Source organism: Doryrhamphus excisus, chromosome 9 (assembly GCF_030265055.1).
Source record: "Doryrhamphus excisus isolate RoL2022-K1 chromosome 9, RoL_Dexc_1.0, whole genome shotgun sequence".
Taxonomy (NCBI): Eukaryota; Metazoa; Chordata; class Actinopteri; order Syngnathiformes; family Syngnathidae; genus Doryrhamphus; species Doryrhamphus excisus.
In genome coordinates this window covers 7,601,389-7,619,706 of record NC_080474.1, presented here as the reverse complement: position 1 = coordinate 7,619,706, position 18,318 = coordinate 7,601,389, and the positions used below count along the sequence as shown (strand labels likewise).

Below are 18,318 nucleotides of genomic sequence, written 5' to 3'. Positions count from 1 at the left end.
AGGCACTACTGGCAAAATATTTTGTGGACTGATGAAACCAAAGTTGAATTGTTTGGGAGGAACACACAACGTCATGTATGGAGGAAAAAAAACGGAACGGCTCACCAATATCAAAATCTCACCCCAATCGTGAAGCATGGTGAAGGTAGCATCATGGTTTGGGCCTGTTTTGGCGCCTCAGGCTCTGGCCAACTTGCAATCATTAATAGTGAAATAAATTCAAAAGTTAGCAGGATGTTTTGTAGGAAAACTTGAGGTGATCTGTCGGACAGTTGAAGCTAAAAAGAAGATGGATGCTGCAACAAGGCAATGATCCAACCTCAGAATGGTTTCAGAAGAACGAAATACAACATCTGGAGTGGCCAAGTTAAAGTCCTGACTTGAACCCCATTGAGAGGCTGTGGCATGACCTCAAGACAGTGTCTTGAACATCATGAAAAATATGAAAACATACAAATATCTGGGTGTTTTTATTTTAAGCAAACAGTTTTTTTTCATCTGAGTGATTTTGAGAAAGATCAGATCACATTTAATGGTGATTTTATTCAGAAATGCACCGTGTACGTTAATGAGGCACTGCTCAGCTCCTCCGTGGCTGCCGCCATCCACATGTAGGTAGAGACGGTCTCTGTGTGAGACTGGCCAATCACAGAGCATGAAGAGTGAACACATAATGAGCATTTTTTTAATACGGATAATAACGTTTCATGCTCGTATCTGGCAAAAATGCGTTATCCGTAACAGATACTGGTTTATAATGAGTATCCAGCTCATCCCTAGTGACTATTACTGTATGTTGCTCATTGATCCAAACTCACCATATTTAATGTGAGGTGTTCATGTGTGGTTATTGCAACTTTGGATGTGGCCACACTGTCACTACTTAGAGTTGCACTCAGGATTTTAGTATTTCTTATTTTAATAAATGGCCAATTAAAAAAATGCCCTCTTGTAAACTTAGAAATGTTGATGTGAGGTTTTTTGGCTGTTGGTTCATTGAGAATCAATTTAGAAAGTTCATTCATTCATTTTCTACCGCTTTTTTCCTCACGAGGGTCGCGGGGGGTGCTGGAGCCTATCCCAACTGTCTTCGGGCGAGAGGCGGGGTACACCCTGGACTGGTCGCCAGCCAATCACAGGGCACATATAGACAAACAACAATTCACACTCACATTCATACCTATGGACAATTTGGGTCACCAATTAACCTAGCATGTTTTTGGAATGTGGGAGGAAATCGGAGTACCCGGAGAAAACCCACGCATGCACGGGGAGAACATGCAAACTCCACACAGAGATGGCCGAGGGTGGGAATTGAACCCTGGGCTTTGAGTCATTAAGTCATTTTTTGTGCACGGCGTGCAAGTGGTTAGCGCACAGGCCTCACAGCTAGGAGACCAGAGTTCAATTCCACTCTCGTCCATCTCTGTGTGGAGTTTGCATGTTCTCACCGTGCATGCGTGGGTTTTCTCCGGGTACTCAAAAACATGCTAGGTTAATTGGCCACTCTAAATTGTCTATAGGTATGAATGTGAGTGTGAATGGTTGTTTGTCTATATGTGCCCTGTGATTGGCTGGGCACCAGTCCAGGGTGTACCCCGCTTGCCCAAAGACAGCTGGGACAGGCTCCAGCCCCCCCACGGCCCTTGTGAGGAGTGTTGCTGCAAGCACTTTGCAGCAGGGTGTTATTTCTTCTGTTCTTTAAAAGTGAAGTCGTAAAGAAAAGTTGGTATAGACTGTGTCATGAAGAGAATAACTTAATATGGCCATCAGAACTTACACTGAAACAGAATTGGATGTGGGGAATGTTTTATTGAACATCACTACCTACATTTTAGCTACAGTGGAATAGGTTCCAGAAGGTCTGACTCTATCTGAAACTCTAATAATCCATTTTAATTCAAAATGCATATAGGGGTCTCACTTCCTTGTCAAAACTTCCTTTGGTTCCATTTTGGGTCATTGTGCAGACTTGTGGCATAACCGTATTAATTAGCAAAGAACTACAGAGTCAACCGGAGTGGTAACAAAGATGTTTTGTTATAAAAATACATTCAGAACTCACGAAGTGTATTACTAACATGACAGGACTATTGTACGTTAAGTAGAAAATGTACACCAGGCAAAATTTTGGTGTCAATTTTCAACGTCAACCAAAAAAACACACAAATCAAGGTGACTGTATTTGAATCTGGAGGAGCACTCATTTTGGTATCATGGTGCATGATCACTCAAGGGTGCTAAAAATTGGAATTTGGAAGACTGAAATTATGATCCCAAGTTATCTATCATGTCTCATTTCGAAGTGATGCTGATACAACAGACATCCATTGTTCTGTTAAAACATCAGTTAATTTAACTTCTAGCTTTTGTCCAGCAATCCCGAAACTTTAGCAACTTCTGATTTGTGTTTTGCGGTGAGCCCGATAACAGCCAATAACGGATGAAGACTTTTTGATTTTATTTCCAACAGAAAACACCACCTCTGCCACACAGTCTCGCTACCGGGCTATCATTCAAAAATCTGCTAACGGAGGTCAAGAGTGCCCCGACACGCTTTATGAAGAGAGAGAGTGTGAATCACTCCAAGCGTGTCCAATGTACAGGTAACACATTTGGTTTGTTACTTCCTATCTACTAGGAACCGTAAAGCAGAGCGTAGCATACAATTTTGTATTTTATTGTATATTTCTTGCCATGTTAAACAAAAATGATCTCAAATGTGATATAATGATTCATTGAAGTAATTAATCAATGCACAACAATAATTAACAAGTCATTTGAGCATAGCAAAATTGTTTCCCAGTCCATCCATATACAATGGGTAACAAAAACTGCAGTACTTGTGATGTGAATAGGACTGATTGCCCACCAATACTCATGTTTTTCCTTCTGTTGTGATTTGAAGGTGGAGGATACACAAGTGGCACACCTGCACTTTGGTTCCTGATTCCGTACAACGTAGCTCATCTCGGATGGCAGAAACCTGCGGGAAAGGTTTAGAAACAAGAGGCAAGTCTTTTTTTTTATGCTACAAAAATGTTTCTCACTGTATTTGTGTGCCCATTTTAAGCTTCCTTCTGGTTAACTATCTTTATTTAATGACTCCTAACGGTCCTTTCATAACGGCTCCTTTAACAAACAATTGATGGACCCATAAAACACAGAGGCAATTTGTCCTGAGAGTGTAATAAGATGAATCTGTCTGTCTGTTGTCTTGGCGATCTCATCACACCACTGGTTCCTCATTAATGGAGCGAGCTGGAGGGGGGGGGGGGGGGACACAGGCACATAACAGACTGAAAGATACCTTGGCCTCAACATGCAAGGTACTTAAAAAATGACCAGGTCAAATAATCTATCTACGATAATAATGGAAAACATATTTAGTTCAATGGGACATTTTATTGTGGGATCTGCTGACCCACTGAATGGAATTTAATCATCCATCCATTTTCTACTGCTTATCCTCACGAGGGTTGTGGGGGTATGCTGGAGCCTATCCCAGTTGATTTGGGGTGAGAGGCAGGGTACACACTAGGATGATCACCAGCCAATTGCAGACAACCATACATGCGCAAACGATTCGAACCCAGATCTTGACGCTGATCCTTGTGTGTGGTGTCCATGTCGTCCATGAACCCTGATGAAGAAGTGCTTGGGTAGTTCCTCTAAATTTTCAGTCATTATATTGGAAATAAAGTGCGGAAATAATACCAGCAACTTGAATACTTTAATAAATTCCTGTCTTTACTGCTCTGGGTCAGCATTCCCACTTCAACATGTCACATATGAATATCTCCCACCAACTCCAGAAAAAGCTGGAGTATGTTCTCCAACTTTAGAGCTTCAACCAAAGCAATCACTGGACTCAATTTGCGTTACTCCCACCCACAGACTGTGATGGGTGGTTGTGACAGATTAAATTAATTCATAAAGTTGCACAAACAATTCAGGTATTAAACCGTTAAATAATTAAATAGTGAAATAATTCTATATGGTTTTACATTAAATTAACTAGGCATGTTTGATAATGTAATGACATATTTAACACATATAACTATTTGAATATTTATTTACAGATTAATTAATGTATATTCAATATTCATATTTAAAATGTATTCACAAATTGAATTCATTTATGACACATTTAATGAATTGTTTAAAGATGTACTCTACCGCTCAAAAGTTTGGAATCACTTGCAAATTTCTTCTTTCTTTCCAAAGAAAAACATTTTCATGCATTTCACAAACAATTGTTTCCATTTCACAAAATTTTTATCCATTTCACAAACAATTAAAATGAATCAGATGATTTTCAAAGAAGTATCTACATTTTTGCATAGAGTCCTACTATCAACAACTGTCAGTCCTCTGCATCAATCTCCTGGTATGGCTGCTAATCCAAGTTCATCATTTTATAAGGCTAATAGATTATTAGAAAACCCATCTAAAAAATATCTTACCATGCTGTTAAATACTCCCTTCAGAGAGCAGCACAAACTGGGTCTAACAAGGACAGAAAAACGACGCACAACTGAGAGTATGTAGTTTAAGACATCTGGCAGCTGCACTAAATAGTCGCCGTCAAACACCAGTGTCAGTATCAACAGTGAAGCACCACTTCAGGACTTCAGACTTCATGGCAGGATTGCCAAGAAAAAGCCAAAAACATTTCCAAGTGATCCAAAAACTTTTGAGCGGTAGAGTATGTGTTTATTTCATTCTGTCCCATTTGGTGCTACATAGTACCAACCCCTCAGACTAGAGCTGTCCTACCGAGTCATTGAGCATGGACTGAGATGAGAGGCAAACCAGTTAACAGTCCAGTTACAACGGATTCAATGCTCTGACAATTCAATGACCCGGATGGATGATAATATTTACAGGCGCAACTCAACATGTTTTGTCATCACCTTACTGTGATGTCTTGCACTAAATGTAACCAGTCATGGATGCCTACAGTAGCTGCTCATAGCCATAGCCTCTTTCAAGGACAGGTTTAAATGACCATTAGTCATGGTAGAACATTAGGACCGAATAAAGGCTAATTCAAATAAATAAGTGGAGTCAAATAATTGTGACCAGGAGACACACTTCCTCATAGTGGAGTACTTTTTTCCTAGGAAGAACTTCTAGAACTGTCCATGAGTCGTGGACATAAGCTGAGTGTCAGCTTGTAAAATCTCCTCCTCCACTCCAGATGAATTCAGGTGAAACGGTGTTGCAATTTTTGACGCGAGTGAATAAACTTCGGCATCTTCTCGAAAAAGATAGCACATGAATGTAACGACTGTCTCCAGTAAAGCCATGTTTTGAAAGTGTTTGTCAAAGTCTCATAGACAAGGTCTCAGTGTGCTCTGTGTAGCATGCAGCGTGAAGTTGCACACACGTCTCCCCGTTGCATCTCCAGCTCTGACGCAAGGTTGTGAAAGTTTGCTAAATCACGGCGCTGCAGCTTTGAGGACAGATGTTGCATTTTTCATTAAATGTTTTGTCTTTTCATTACAGTTCTACATTAGGGTCATTCAACATCCAAATGACCAATCTAGCAGCCACTGATTAGCATTGAATTGATGGCATTCCGAATCTTTAGCGACACAGAAAAACTCTCGATATTTTTGGCGAGTGGTCGCTGCAGAGATTTTCAGATGTGCACGGAATAGAAGAAACTGCCTTTGAAGAGGTTTGAATTAAACAGGCTATCCTCATTGCCATGTTCATTATCTCTTTCATATCGAGCATTTTTGCGCATCATCCCTTGGTGGTGTATTATGCGGTGGTAATCTAGGAGATCCGTGGTGATGGGCACCAATTTACACACTGGGAGTACACATACCCACTGGGGTTTTCTCTATAAAGTCTTTGAAAGATTGGAAAATGTTTGTTTAACAGCTCCTCTTTCGCCACTATGCCAGTAAACACACCATCCGAATCACTCTTTCATAGACTCATCCTTCCTGTAAAGTTGCTGGGTGAAATCCTCAACCGTGGCTTCTACCCCTATATAACTATAGTTCCTGAAGATAATCTCCCTGCTTTGTTTTTGTTGGAGAAGAAATTCTCTGCAACCTAATTGAGGCCTCCAAGACCACTTGTTTAAGTAAATTTCATCTCCCCAAGTGATAAGGAATAAAACTCACACACTAGTACAAGTTAACACTATGTATTGTTTAACAAGATCAGACAGAATAAATTCACAAAAACACAGGATCTCTTCCAATGTCCGCCTGCAGCCTCCCAACGATAAGAAGGAAAGTCAGCCCCGATTGTTGCATCCCAGCGCTTTTTGTAGATCTCCTTAGATGGGATGTGTGGGGAATGGACCAGTATCCCGTTCCCGGACCAGATGCCTCCTCCATCACCCCATTATCTTCATTGCCTCCTGGGTAAATGACCGTAAATACCTAAGACATTCCTTCCTCTGCAAAGATAAGAAGAAGAAACACAACACAGAATATTGTGCCCTGACCATCTGTTAACTGACCCTTAACCTGCACTGGTCACAGTTTACCTTGATACTCATTTACCCTACATCAAAGACAATTATTTAAAAAACTAAATTAGACTACATTTTTCATGGATGTGTTGCCTCTTTTATCGTCTGTTTCTTTCTTCTCATGACTTACCCAGATTGATGTTTTAGTAGCCACGTATACATGGACACAAATATTCCAATTCGGTATATTTGCTCAAACGGAAAGAATTTAACTTTTGTATACCCCTCATTCTGAAAGAAAAGTGCCAATCCGAATGAATATATAATCAAATTCACAGGGGTGGAATATTATTTTCCTTAATCCGACTGAGGTATCTTGTACCCAATCAATCAATAGTTTCCATTTGAGCAAATAAACCCAATGCAATTGGAATATTTGGGTCCATGTATACGTGGCTAATGTGTTCGGAAAAGTCATTCGGAAACAACAAAAACTCCTCATGTAAACGTGGCTACTGTGAAAAATATAGATTTTTTTTATTCTTACTGACTGAGGAAAAACACCCAAAGAAAAACCCACTTAAACCGCTGTTGTTTCCCAAAGTCACAAAATAAAACGTCCTCATGCGCCAACCCAAACAATCAAAAGGACGGTGAAGGGAACAAGCCAACATCTAAAAGGCTGTCATCCTGTCTTCCCACGGCTACCCCTAAACGAGGAAACACACAACTAAAACCCAAAACAAAAGTGAAAACAGGCCAGCCTCTCACATTAGGACAAGTGTGCAGAAAGCGGAGCACATGATCGGAGTGGAGCCAAGCACATTCTCACATTTATATGCACCGAAAAGGCGGGCCAATCAGCTGCTTCATGAAAACACATGAGGCAAAAAAAGTGGCCGAAGGACGCAAAAAAGTTTCTTCATCCTTTTCTTTCTCAGCTGGCTTTTGAATGGAAGTGTCTTATGAACAATCAGAAAACGCCACTCCACAGTGGAACATTTCCATTTTATGGTAGACTGGGAGATGAGGCCAGTGCATTTCAAACATGCCATTGTAGAAGAAAAAAAAAATGTCCTCCTCCCATTCCGTATAGAAGTGGCAGGTCTTTGGCTTTGTCCAGCTCCCACATTCATTTTTACAACCTTTTTTTCGAAGGAATAAATTGGAGGCTCGCTTGGTAGTTTTGCTGAGTTTTTGTGCATGGTGACTCATTTGTCAGAAAAGACGTCCCACTGTTTGGTCCTGTATGTCAATCAATGGACGATTGCATCTATCTTTATGCAATGCCATACCATCTACCCACACTACCTTCGATCGTCATAATGGGCAACCCTGACTTAGCGTTTTCTCACACAAACATCAAAACACTTGACATAGACATAGACATAGACTTTCTTTATTGTCATTGCCTGGCTCCTGTGTAATAATAAATAATAAATAATAATGTGGAGAATAAATAGATTACATCAAATATGAACAATGTACAGCATAAACAGTAATTAGTACAAATAATTTAGAATAAATAACAATTACAATTGAGACAATTACATACAATTTAAGGCAAAGTGGGGCACCTTAACATTTTCTTCGTTTACAAACCCTAACGATGGGAGATTTTAGCAATAAACTGCATGGCTGATGTGGCAAAATGGACTTGGTCATCCATCCTATTAGTGTGTTGTTGCCTGGCTATGACTATTAGTTAGCCAATCACCAAACTATAAAGAGAGGCGGTGTCATCTGTGCCACTTTCTTCCTTGTTGGTGCTGAGGTACTCCCCTTTTCTGGTCACCCCGTGCAATCCTGCACAAGTGTATATAACATTATTGTTTGCATATGACAATGAATTAGAAAAGTGTATATAGTTACATATATTTGGACCTGTTGAGTGTCCGGTTGTGTCATTGTGAAGCCGGATGTTCCGGCTTCAGGCTGTCTTGTTCCTCTCAGTGCTGTACTCGACAGGTATGTGGTCCCAGGTGTTTGTGGCATCCAGTCACCCGTGTCATCTCTTTCCCAGTTCATGGTGCTTGATCTCCCCTTTCACTGCACGGAAACCTTACGGTTGCGGAGTTGTGGTCGTGTGCAGTTTAAGCGTTCCCCTTCCCTCCACTGGCACCAACACTTCAAATCAAATCAACTTTATTTGTATAGCACTTTTCCTGCAAAGACATGCAACACAAAGTGCTTTACAGAATTAAAACAATTACCATAATTAAAAGGAAAAAACAAAGAAACAAAAGAAAGCCCCTCTTCCCACCCTCCATACGAGACACACACACACACACCCACCCACACACACAATCACACAATCACACACAGTAGGGAGACATGGCATGGCACTGAGGATCAAGGAAACGCCACCTTTGGGGCCGTCCACACTGGGAGGAGCCGCAGGCCGTGGCATCGGAGGACCAGCACCTGGGCCCCCCAACTCCGACAGACGGGCGGACCCCCACATTAAAGGGAGGAACCCCCAGCCGGCCGGGTCGAAGGGACCCAAGGATGGCACCCCCTCAGCAGACCCGACACAGCCCCCAGTGTGGAGGACCCCCCCCCGAGGAAACACTGGAGTTAAAAGCTAAAGACTAAGAGCATAAAATAGGACTAAAAAGATAAAAAGATAAGAAAACTTTAAAAATATTAGTTAAAAGCCTGATTAAGGTGTGTCTTTAATCTTTTTTTAAAAAATGTCAACAGTCTCCGCAGTCCTGAGGCTCTCCGGTAGGCTGTTCCACAGGTGCCACCCACCCACCGCCCCTGCCCCCGTATGGTAATGACTGGTTGCTGCTTGCCTTAGGATACTGATATTGTTACGATGTTGCCCTCGCTGTTTCCCAACTTTGTTTTATTTAACACTTCTAGCATCTTGCTGGCTCTACCGCAATGGTGCAACGAACCTAGTGTGCTTTATATTTACCCCGGGCTCACAGTGGATCCGCTGTCCTGATCCAATCCGTCTTGCTGCAAGTGCCACTCACACTGACTACAGTAGGCTCTATGGTGAGCATCCTCTCTGGACGCTCGTGAGAGCAGATGTTCACACGATAACTAGCCTTTTATACAGGACGTTCTGTAAACAATAGCTTTTGTGGGCGGTTGGTGCCTTTTGACTTAATACAATGATGTTTATGATTATTCAATGGACCAGAGAGTGCTGCAGCATCTGTGACGTCTGGGACGCCCGAAAAAAAAGTTCTTGCTGTTTTGCTATGCGACCAACGCAACCGGAGCTCCGCCATACGTAGCTGGTATGAGCCTACAACATACATTTCAATCTCACAGAACTGAGCGCGGGGTTACAGTATATTATGTAATGATTTCCTTGGATGCCGTTGTCCGCTTCCTTTTGTTTAAACTTACCTCCCATCACCCCCTATGTTGCCACATACGTATATACCTGCTGTGCAGTAGTAGTAGTTGCTTCAGCCTTACAACTTTGCATAAATTGACCTTTTTGTTCGAATATATATTTACCAACATTATTGAGCATGAAAATGCAGTTTAGGGACAAAAGAGCAAACATGCTTGCTGTGAACCATCTTGTACATTCAATGCAAAGTTGTTCATCTCTTTTTGACTATCTCGAGCAAGGCAGCAAACACGCTCGTTCTCAGTGACTCAATGACCGTTCTTGTAGCCCCTGACTCGAACATCGTTCCTTTCATGACTGCAAGTGTGTGGTTTAGTGCTGTGTAGTCTGCAACACAATACAGTCAAACAGATGATGTTTGGACATCTCACTTTCAGTATGATTCCATATGAATTTTGATTTCCGAGCACTATCTTGGTTTTCCTACAGTATTGTTACGAGTCCGATTGACCTCAAGTGTAGCCATCCATTCATTTTCTATGCCGCTTTCCCTCACATTATTTGTATTCATTGTACTTTGCGGCGTAGATCTGCACCACATCCCAATGAGAGTTGTCTCTGATTCTTTCATGCAACGGAATTAAGTAACTGTAATGCATCCACCACCACAAACTACAACCACAATAATAAATAATTCGCCAATGAACGCCTCTCTGACAGCGTCAATCTCAACTGAGCATTCATATCTCTATATAGGGTCTGTGTTTACTCCAACTTGGACCAGACCTCATTAAATGTAAGTGGTGGTGTTGTGGCCGGTCGATGTATAACAAGCTTGGGACTTTCTGCTGCACTCAATTACTTTAACCAACATGGATGAAATGATAGAAGTATAAAAACGTAGTTAATATAGTCCTAAAATAAGTGATGCTTTCAGTGAAAACACATTTCCTGCCTCACAAATTATGAATTGATTGCGCAGAACTAATTGTGACCTTCACGTGTGTGTGTGTGTGTGTGTGTGTGTGTGTGTGTGTGTGTGTGAGACACTCTCTTTCATTCAACCAGGCACAATGGCAAAGTGGCATTGGAAAGGCAAATGAGAATTGCATTCCTCTGGCTGAGGTTGGGAAAATGACAGCCACTCATCATCGTCATCGTCATTATAATGTAAATTCTCACTAAGATGAGCACAAATGATCCTAGAAACGAGCTTGCTCAAGTACTGTGATGATGTTTCCAGTCGCTGAGGCAATTGGGAATGTAGCATTTCTGCTCTCTCCCACTTAGCTATATGTAATTGATCGACATTTCTCTGTGACTTTTTAGTACGGGAAAGATAGTCAAATGTAGCCTCCCCAGGTGTGATGCAATCCTGCTTGACCTTTACAGCTTAACCTTTTGAATATGATTACAAGTGTAGATGTTAAATACCTGTGACATTTCCAAAAAATGGTTGAGATACAAACTTTGTCGAAAGACTTGACGCAACTCAGAATTTCACCAATGTTTACTGATTGTTAATAAATAATAGAAATAGAATGTACATTATGTACAGTATACTTGTTTTATACTGATTTAATTCATCTATTTATTTTCTATACTGCTTGTTTTCATTGGGTCACAATTGTGCTGGAGGCTATCCCAGCTGACTTTGGGCAAAAGGTGAGGAGGTACACCTTGGTCTGGTTGCTAGTATATCGATGGGTAAATTCACACGCACATAAACACCTATGGGAATTTAACGTCACCAAGGAGCTTAACATGCATGTTTTTTTCCCTGACAACTATGCCTCCCCACAACTTCCACGGGAGAACATGCAGACTACACCGGCATCTGCAGATTGATGGGTTGTGGCCCTACTGCTGGTCTGATATCAATAATTAATTGCAAGGATAGATACATAATTAGTCTAGGTGTTCATTTCCAAGTTCCCAGCATTTACATACAGTACATGATAGCACTTTTCCTTTCTTGGGTTTTCCGCCATTTTGCAGTTGGCGTGCCATTTGCCTTGAATTTTCCCCTGCTTCCCGAAGTCACGTTCCTTCTTGGCGATGTCAGTGTTGCAGGAGACCTGGCTGAAGACCTCCACGTGATATGCAGCCTCGTCACAATCAAATAGTTCATGCATGTGGACTGCTCCAAATCATCAATTCTCTGTATCATTTATGATACGATTTCTTAATTTTTTCTTCTCTGTGATTGGCCAGGAACACAAAGCGACCACCTCCCACCCTAGCCATACCTCATTCGTGTACTATATGGTGCATTTGGCGAGTTAAAAACAGCTATTGTTGCGTTGGTCACACTGCCTCCACTTGAGCCTCCAGCTGAAGAAAACCGGGATGGTTTTAAAATAATGTACTGCTGTAAGTCCCATTTCCGGTATATGCCCCACCCACTCTGAGTACAGATACGAATACAGAAAATTTAGATGGGTGAACCGAAACCGATCCAGATAGTCCCCATCCTGTACAATATGGGAGCACCAACATCAGCACTTTTTAAATGTCTCGTCTTGTGCCGCCCAAATAGATTATATAGAGTATGAATAGAATGTCACTTTTCAACAGGATATTAATCACACTGATGATCTTCTATTACTTTACACTGTTTCATCATATCACAATGTGGCATGGTTGGATTAGCATTCAGATCCAATTTGATGGGATGGGACTTAATGTAGAAGGAAACCCATTATTATTACACATGATGGAAAATGTAACAGTTTCTGGGTTGTGCTGATAGACGCTATCGATAGAAGGAACTTTGATTAAATATGTATTCATTCAATAAGGATGTTCCTCTAAACCAATTTCTATAGCATGAGAAAAACCTGGAGTGTAAAAAGCCTTTTGAGAGAGTGTCCTTTCAGCAGCTTCTCTAAAATGCTCACCTTTCTAAGTAAGGGTATAATTAAAAGGTGATCTCTGCCTGTGGGTGAGATGGTGTGAAATACCACACACAGACTTTGGCATCAAGAAGCTGAAAGAAAACTGTTAAAAATAGAGTTGAAATGTCAGTGCTGGAGTCTGACAGGAAAAGGACACTGGTAGTGACAGAAGGAGGTTTTTGACTTGTGCATGGAGTACTGGGTTCAGCACCAAGAACAATGGAAGTACATTGATAAAGCCAGATAATTACAGTGTATGCTGTATTGTAAAACAGTGGTTCTAATTTTAGCAAAATACGTCTATGTTTAAAAAATCCAAACCTACATTGATTGCACCTCTGTTAAAGCGTAACTTTACTGTGGTTTATCACACTTGAGTTAAATTTCTCCAACCACACTCAGGCCTGATTACTGCCACACCAGTCCTCCATCAGAATCAGAATCAGAATCAGAATCCGAAAGTTTATTGCCAGGTATGATCAAACACATACTAGGAATTTGTTTTGGTATAGTAGGTGCAGACACATCTATTAAAAAAATGAAAAATACAAAATATACAGAATAACAGTATAAATATATGTACACAGTCTGTTTTTTGTTTGTTATTCCGGAAGTGCAATCTGATTGTTTTTCCTAAAAGTCCAAACTGGGCGTTAATCAAGAACACACTTAAATAGAACCTGCATGACAAAGTGAAGTAGACCAAAAGATCCTCAATAAGTAGACATCATGCCATGATCTGAAAAAAAAAAAAAACAATGTGGAAAAGGTTATAAAGCTTTGGGGCTCCAGTGAGCTACAGTGAGAGCCATTATCCATGGCAAAAACATGGAAGAGTAGTGAACATGGAGTGCAGTGACGACTCATCCAAGAGGTCAAAAAAGACCCCCCCACAACAGCATCCAACAAACTGCAGGCATCACTTGCCCGAGTTAAAGTCAATGTTCATGACTCCACCGCAAGAAAGGCACTGGGCGTTAGCATTAGGAATTTGAGATGAAGATGAGATCCTGCCCCAAGTACTTTAAGATCTTGTTCACGAGTGAGAGAAGGACGGATTGCAAGATAGAAAGGTGGATGGGTGCAGCGTCTACAATGATGCAACCTGTCCATTGACCCACTGAAGGGTAAAAGAGTCAGAAGAGAGAGCTGAGTCAAAAGGCAAAGCTCTCATTTCACCAGTCAGTACATTCCTACACTTACCTATGGTAATGAGCTTTGGGGATAGAATTGTATATACAAAACATCAAAACCAGTACCTGGTTTACATATTCCAGTAAAATTGCATTTCCACAAATTTTTAGATTTTCAGAACTGTGTGTTTGGATGGATTGGATATTTAAAAACACAAAATAATGTCTTCTTCATTGCGACACACTATACCACATTTGCTCTGCAGACAAATAGAAACCAAACAGCTTTTGTCAGAGGGCAAAATTTAAAAGTCAAAGAGAAATCAATGAAATGGATGAAGGGCATGTTTGTAGATCAGTGAATCCACAAAGGCCTACAACATGTTGGAAAAGGGAGTGGAGAATCTGGCTTGTGTAAATATATTCCTGCATGTTCACTGCATCATAAACCTTACTAGTCCGCTGATGCTTTGTGACGCTTTGTCTATGCTTGAGAGACGGATTTAACACCATCCAGTATGTTTTATATACACTATAGTATATATTTTCCATACTAACATAAGTAAAGGGGGAGTATTTCTCTAGTTAGCTAGTTTTCTTTGAATCAAAGTATGAACATCAGGTGTGTAAAATGATACTTTTACTGCCTGGGCCAGATGTTGGGAAGTGTGTCTTGTCACGTAGACAACTGTTCTCCAGTCAAGCCATACGGTAGGAAATTAAAAGGCTTCCTTCACATAGATGATTAGACTGCAGAGCACCTTGCTGCATATATTTACATACTAATGAGGTCATCTCTCTAATATCCTATCCTATGTATGCTCTTAGGACACGTGTGTGGTTTTGAATATTTGCTTTTTGATGCACTGTTGACCTCAAGCTCATTTGTAAGCGGGGTTGTTTTTGTCGTAACCAGAATACAGTGTGTACTGTATGTATGTCTTCAATATAACATTTATTTTCATAGCCTATTTCAAGCCAAACAAAGTCAATATGCTTATGAACAAATTATGGTATTCACAACTCGTGTTTTGTATTTCACAATGTATTTATTTCCATTCTTCTCATTATGAATTAAAAAACCTGAATGTAAAACAGGTTTATCCACCTCTGCTGGGTCCCTACGCCGCATCCGCTGCCCTCTGAAGCGCAGATGCAGCCAACTCTCTCTTCTGTGCCTGGAGAAAAGATACAATATCAGTGTGCACAACACCCGTTTCAATCACGCCGCAAACACTCACTCGTCACACATCATACGGGGTCTGACGCAGCCCAGCACACAACGAAAGTTCCTCCTGCACTAAAAGTGCTACATAGTGTCTCCATGTTCCCTACTACGTACTAAGGCTGTCCTCATCCCCAAGTTCTTCCCAGACTTGCAAGTATATATATAATCATAAAGGGCTACATCATATAGCGGGTTTGGGGCAATGCCTGACGGATGTCAGAACATGCTTGTTCTGGATGCTGCAGAGGGGGCGTAGATGATCAGCGGAGGGGATTGGCATCCAATTTGGCCGTCCAATGAGCTTGTGTGGACCATGATGAGTGAGCATTTGCGCACACTGATTTCAACAGTGGTGCCAAGCTGACAGACGAGTGCCGGCATTTTTTCTCCTCTCCGGGATGCCGAGGGCACAGAAGAGGGAGTTGGCTGCATTTGTGCTTCAGAAGGTAGCGGATGAGGCTGGGGGGACCCAGCAGAGGCAGGCAAACCTGCTTTTCATTCAGGTTTTCAGTTAATAATGTGGGAAGACTAGAAATATATGCACTGTGAAATACAAAACGTGAGTTCATTTTGTAAAAGTAGCTAAGAAAAAACATTGGTGACCCCGAACATAGCAAATAGTACATTTAAACATTTATACTTCATCTATGTTGTTGGTATTGGTATTGGTTCCGGATGATTTCACTCATAGATTATCAGGATTAGTATTTTGTAGTACTATTTTCTATTCAAACATTGGAGTAAAGATGTCAATGTATTGAAAATTAATCATAAATAATAAGTATCACTTGATTATCTTATAGCCAGGCCACTTGGGCTGGATTTGTGTAATCAAAGTGCAGTCACTTATATCTTGATATATATTGATAAAAGATAAGTTTTTTTCAAATTCATCTTGTCAAGAATCAATTTAGCTCAAGATTTTGAATTTGTAACATCATTTCTGCCTGACCATAATCTTCTAATAATCGCAATGCTTATGTATTAAATATGAATTATCTCCTTGGCATCCTCACCATCTTTTGCATTATTTTTGCATTAATATGATTACTATCCGATTAGTTCACTCCATCTAACCGTAGTCTTTGACCTGAACTGTGACATGACTGTGGGAGGCTGTTCTGCCAAACAAAGCATTATCGTGTACGCGTGATGTTAAAAATGCCAGCATGGCGGTGAAAAGTCATTCTCCATTCTCCATTATTAATGGGGGCACATTATTCGAAATATCTCAGGGGGCTTTCATAACTGAGAGTAAACTTGCTCTAATGACAGGATGTTCCTTTCCTCTACACTGTTCGCAGGAGTCAGTTGTGTCGGGGAGAACGATGAGGCGGCCAACCTGACAGAGTGCCTGCACTGGGCTGGTCCATTGCCCGTTCAGATCAGAGAGTGCCGAGTGGCTTGCAGGGATGATTGCACTCTGACTCCATGGTCCAAATTCTCTGAGTGCGCAGGATGTGGCAGCTTCCAAAGTCGCAAACGTTCGCTCATAGGTAAGAGCTCTTCTCCTAACAGGTTTGGCAGCTCACCACTCCTGTTCTCATATTGGTTTTCCCAACTCTCTATTGTCCCTGTCGTTATCTCAGGTCTAAATTGGCTCTCCCAAAGCATGTAATCGCTGATTTTAACACAGATGGCCAAATCTGAATTGCATGCTGTGTTTGCAGAGCAGGCTGGGTACTATTTGTCTTCATGAATATTTGATCCAGTGCCACGGGGGCTGTAGTAAACACACCCTGTCTCTTTCCATAATGCTATTTGAATCCAATGCATAAAATGAGCCTGGGCGATAGTAGGTTGTCCCTGAGGGAAGTGTCCATGTGACAGAGTTTAGATATATTATATATACTTAAATGCCTGATCTTGTTTATGTAGTCTCTAATTGTGAGGCTTTAAAGTCATTATTAGTGTTGTCATACACTCCTGATCAAAATTGTAAGACCAGCTGAAAATGTTCAAAAAATTAAATTTTGCAGGAGGCTCCAAGTCGAGCTTTAAAATGCAAAAACAAGAAATCTGAGTGACACGAAAAAAAATTGAGTCAGCGATTTAATGCAAACCAGCATTAAAGTGAAATTGTCTGCTCAAAACTTTACGACCAGAGCCTTTAAAATACAAATTCCTGGCAAAAACTGTGCATTCAATACCATGATGAGCTTTGGGTTGTACAGGGGCGTCAAATGGCAACTGGCTATGTGGAGATGTTGCAGGGGCCATGCCTCATGACCGAAGGTCCTCATTTTTGTTCTAATGACTGGCTTTGTGTCAAGTTCAAACTCCTGTGACGCTTGTAAAAACACTTAGATACAGAAGACATGGAAAACAATATTCAAAGTTACTCGCAGCGAGGAGAGTGAAACAACATACCAATGACATGCCGCTCCACTCTGAATATGCAGTTCACGCTCCTCTCTTTTTATTATTTTTCGGGGGTCCCTACTACATGATCGTGCAACTCTAAGGGGCGGAGGGGGGTTGAGGCAGCTGCATGAGCTGTATTTGTTTGTCTATGTGTGTGTATGTACGTATGTGAGAGTAATTACTTTTATCGTTTTATGAGTTCTTATCCTGGCACATTCTTGCAGAATTAACAGGAACATCTACAAGGTCACTGCTGGTGCTTTCAGACACCTCCAGGACCTGGGGGTCGCTGGGGGTCTCTGATCAGGGTCACGGGAACATTCCTTCTTTAGCACATTCAAACACTCTTTCTATTGTCTAAGCAAATGGATATAAGGGTGATAACTAACAATAACTAACAACTAACAATCTAATAATTGTATCTACATTTTATTCTAACACTTTGTCAACAGGACAAACCTTAGGTTCACGATTACCAACTGACAAAGGTGTTCTTCCAAAGGAATAATGTCACTCTTTTGGATCATCCTGCATGTCCCCTGATCTAATTCGAACTGGGAACATTTGGGGATTCATGGTAATGGAAGTTTCCAAAAATGGACATGCCATGAAATGTATGTACGTAGATATTTAAAATATTCATCTTCCTGGTTGACCCGAGTGCAATTCTACCCTCAGCTATGTCTGTGTGGAGTTTGCATGCTCTCCCCGTGCATGCGTGGGTTTTCTCCGGGTACTCCGGTTTCCTCCCACATTCCAAAAACATGCTAGGTTAATTGGTGACTCCAAATTGTCCATAGGTATGAATGTGAGTGTGAATGGTTGTTTGTCTATATGTGCCCTGTGATTGGCTGGCCACTAGTCCAGGGTGTACCCCGCCTCTCGCCCAAGGTCAGCTGGGATAGGCTCCAGCACCCCGCGACCCTTGTGAGGATAAGCAG

The 18,318-nt window shown here is 41.2% G+C and overlaps 1 protein-coding gene across 2 annotated transcripts in view; it reads left to right on the top strand.

The window, feature by feature from the left end:
• The window catches only part of thsd7ba (thrombospondin, type I, domain containing 7Ba), a 234,907-nt gene that overhangs the window by 145,802 nt on the left and 70,787 nt on the right, over nucleotides 1–18,318 (top strand). For both annotated transcript variants that reach the window (XM_058081143.1, XM_058081144.1), the window contains 3 exons: nucleotides 2,474–2,606; nucleotides 2,909–3,012; nucleotides 16,318–16,509. In XM_058081143.1, the coding sequence (XP_057937126.1) occupies nucleotides 2,474–2,606; nucleotides 2,909–3,012; nucleotides 16,318–16,509 (429 nt within the window). The remainder of the gene's footprint in view (nucleotides 1–2,473; nucleotides 2,607–2,908; nucleotides 3,013–16,317; nucleotides 16,510–18,318) is intronic.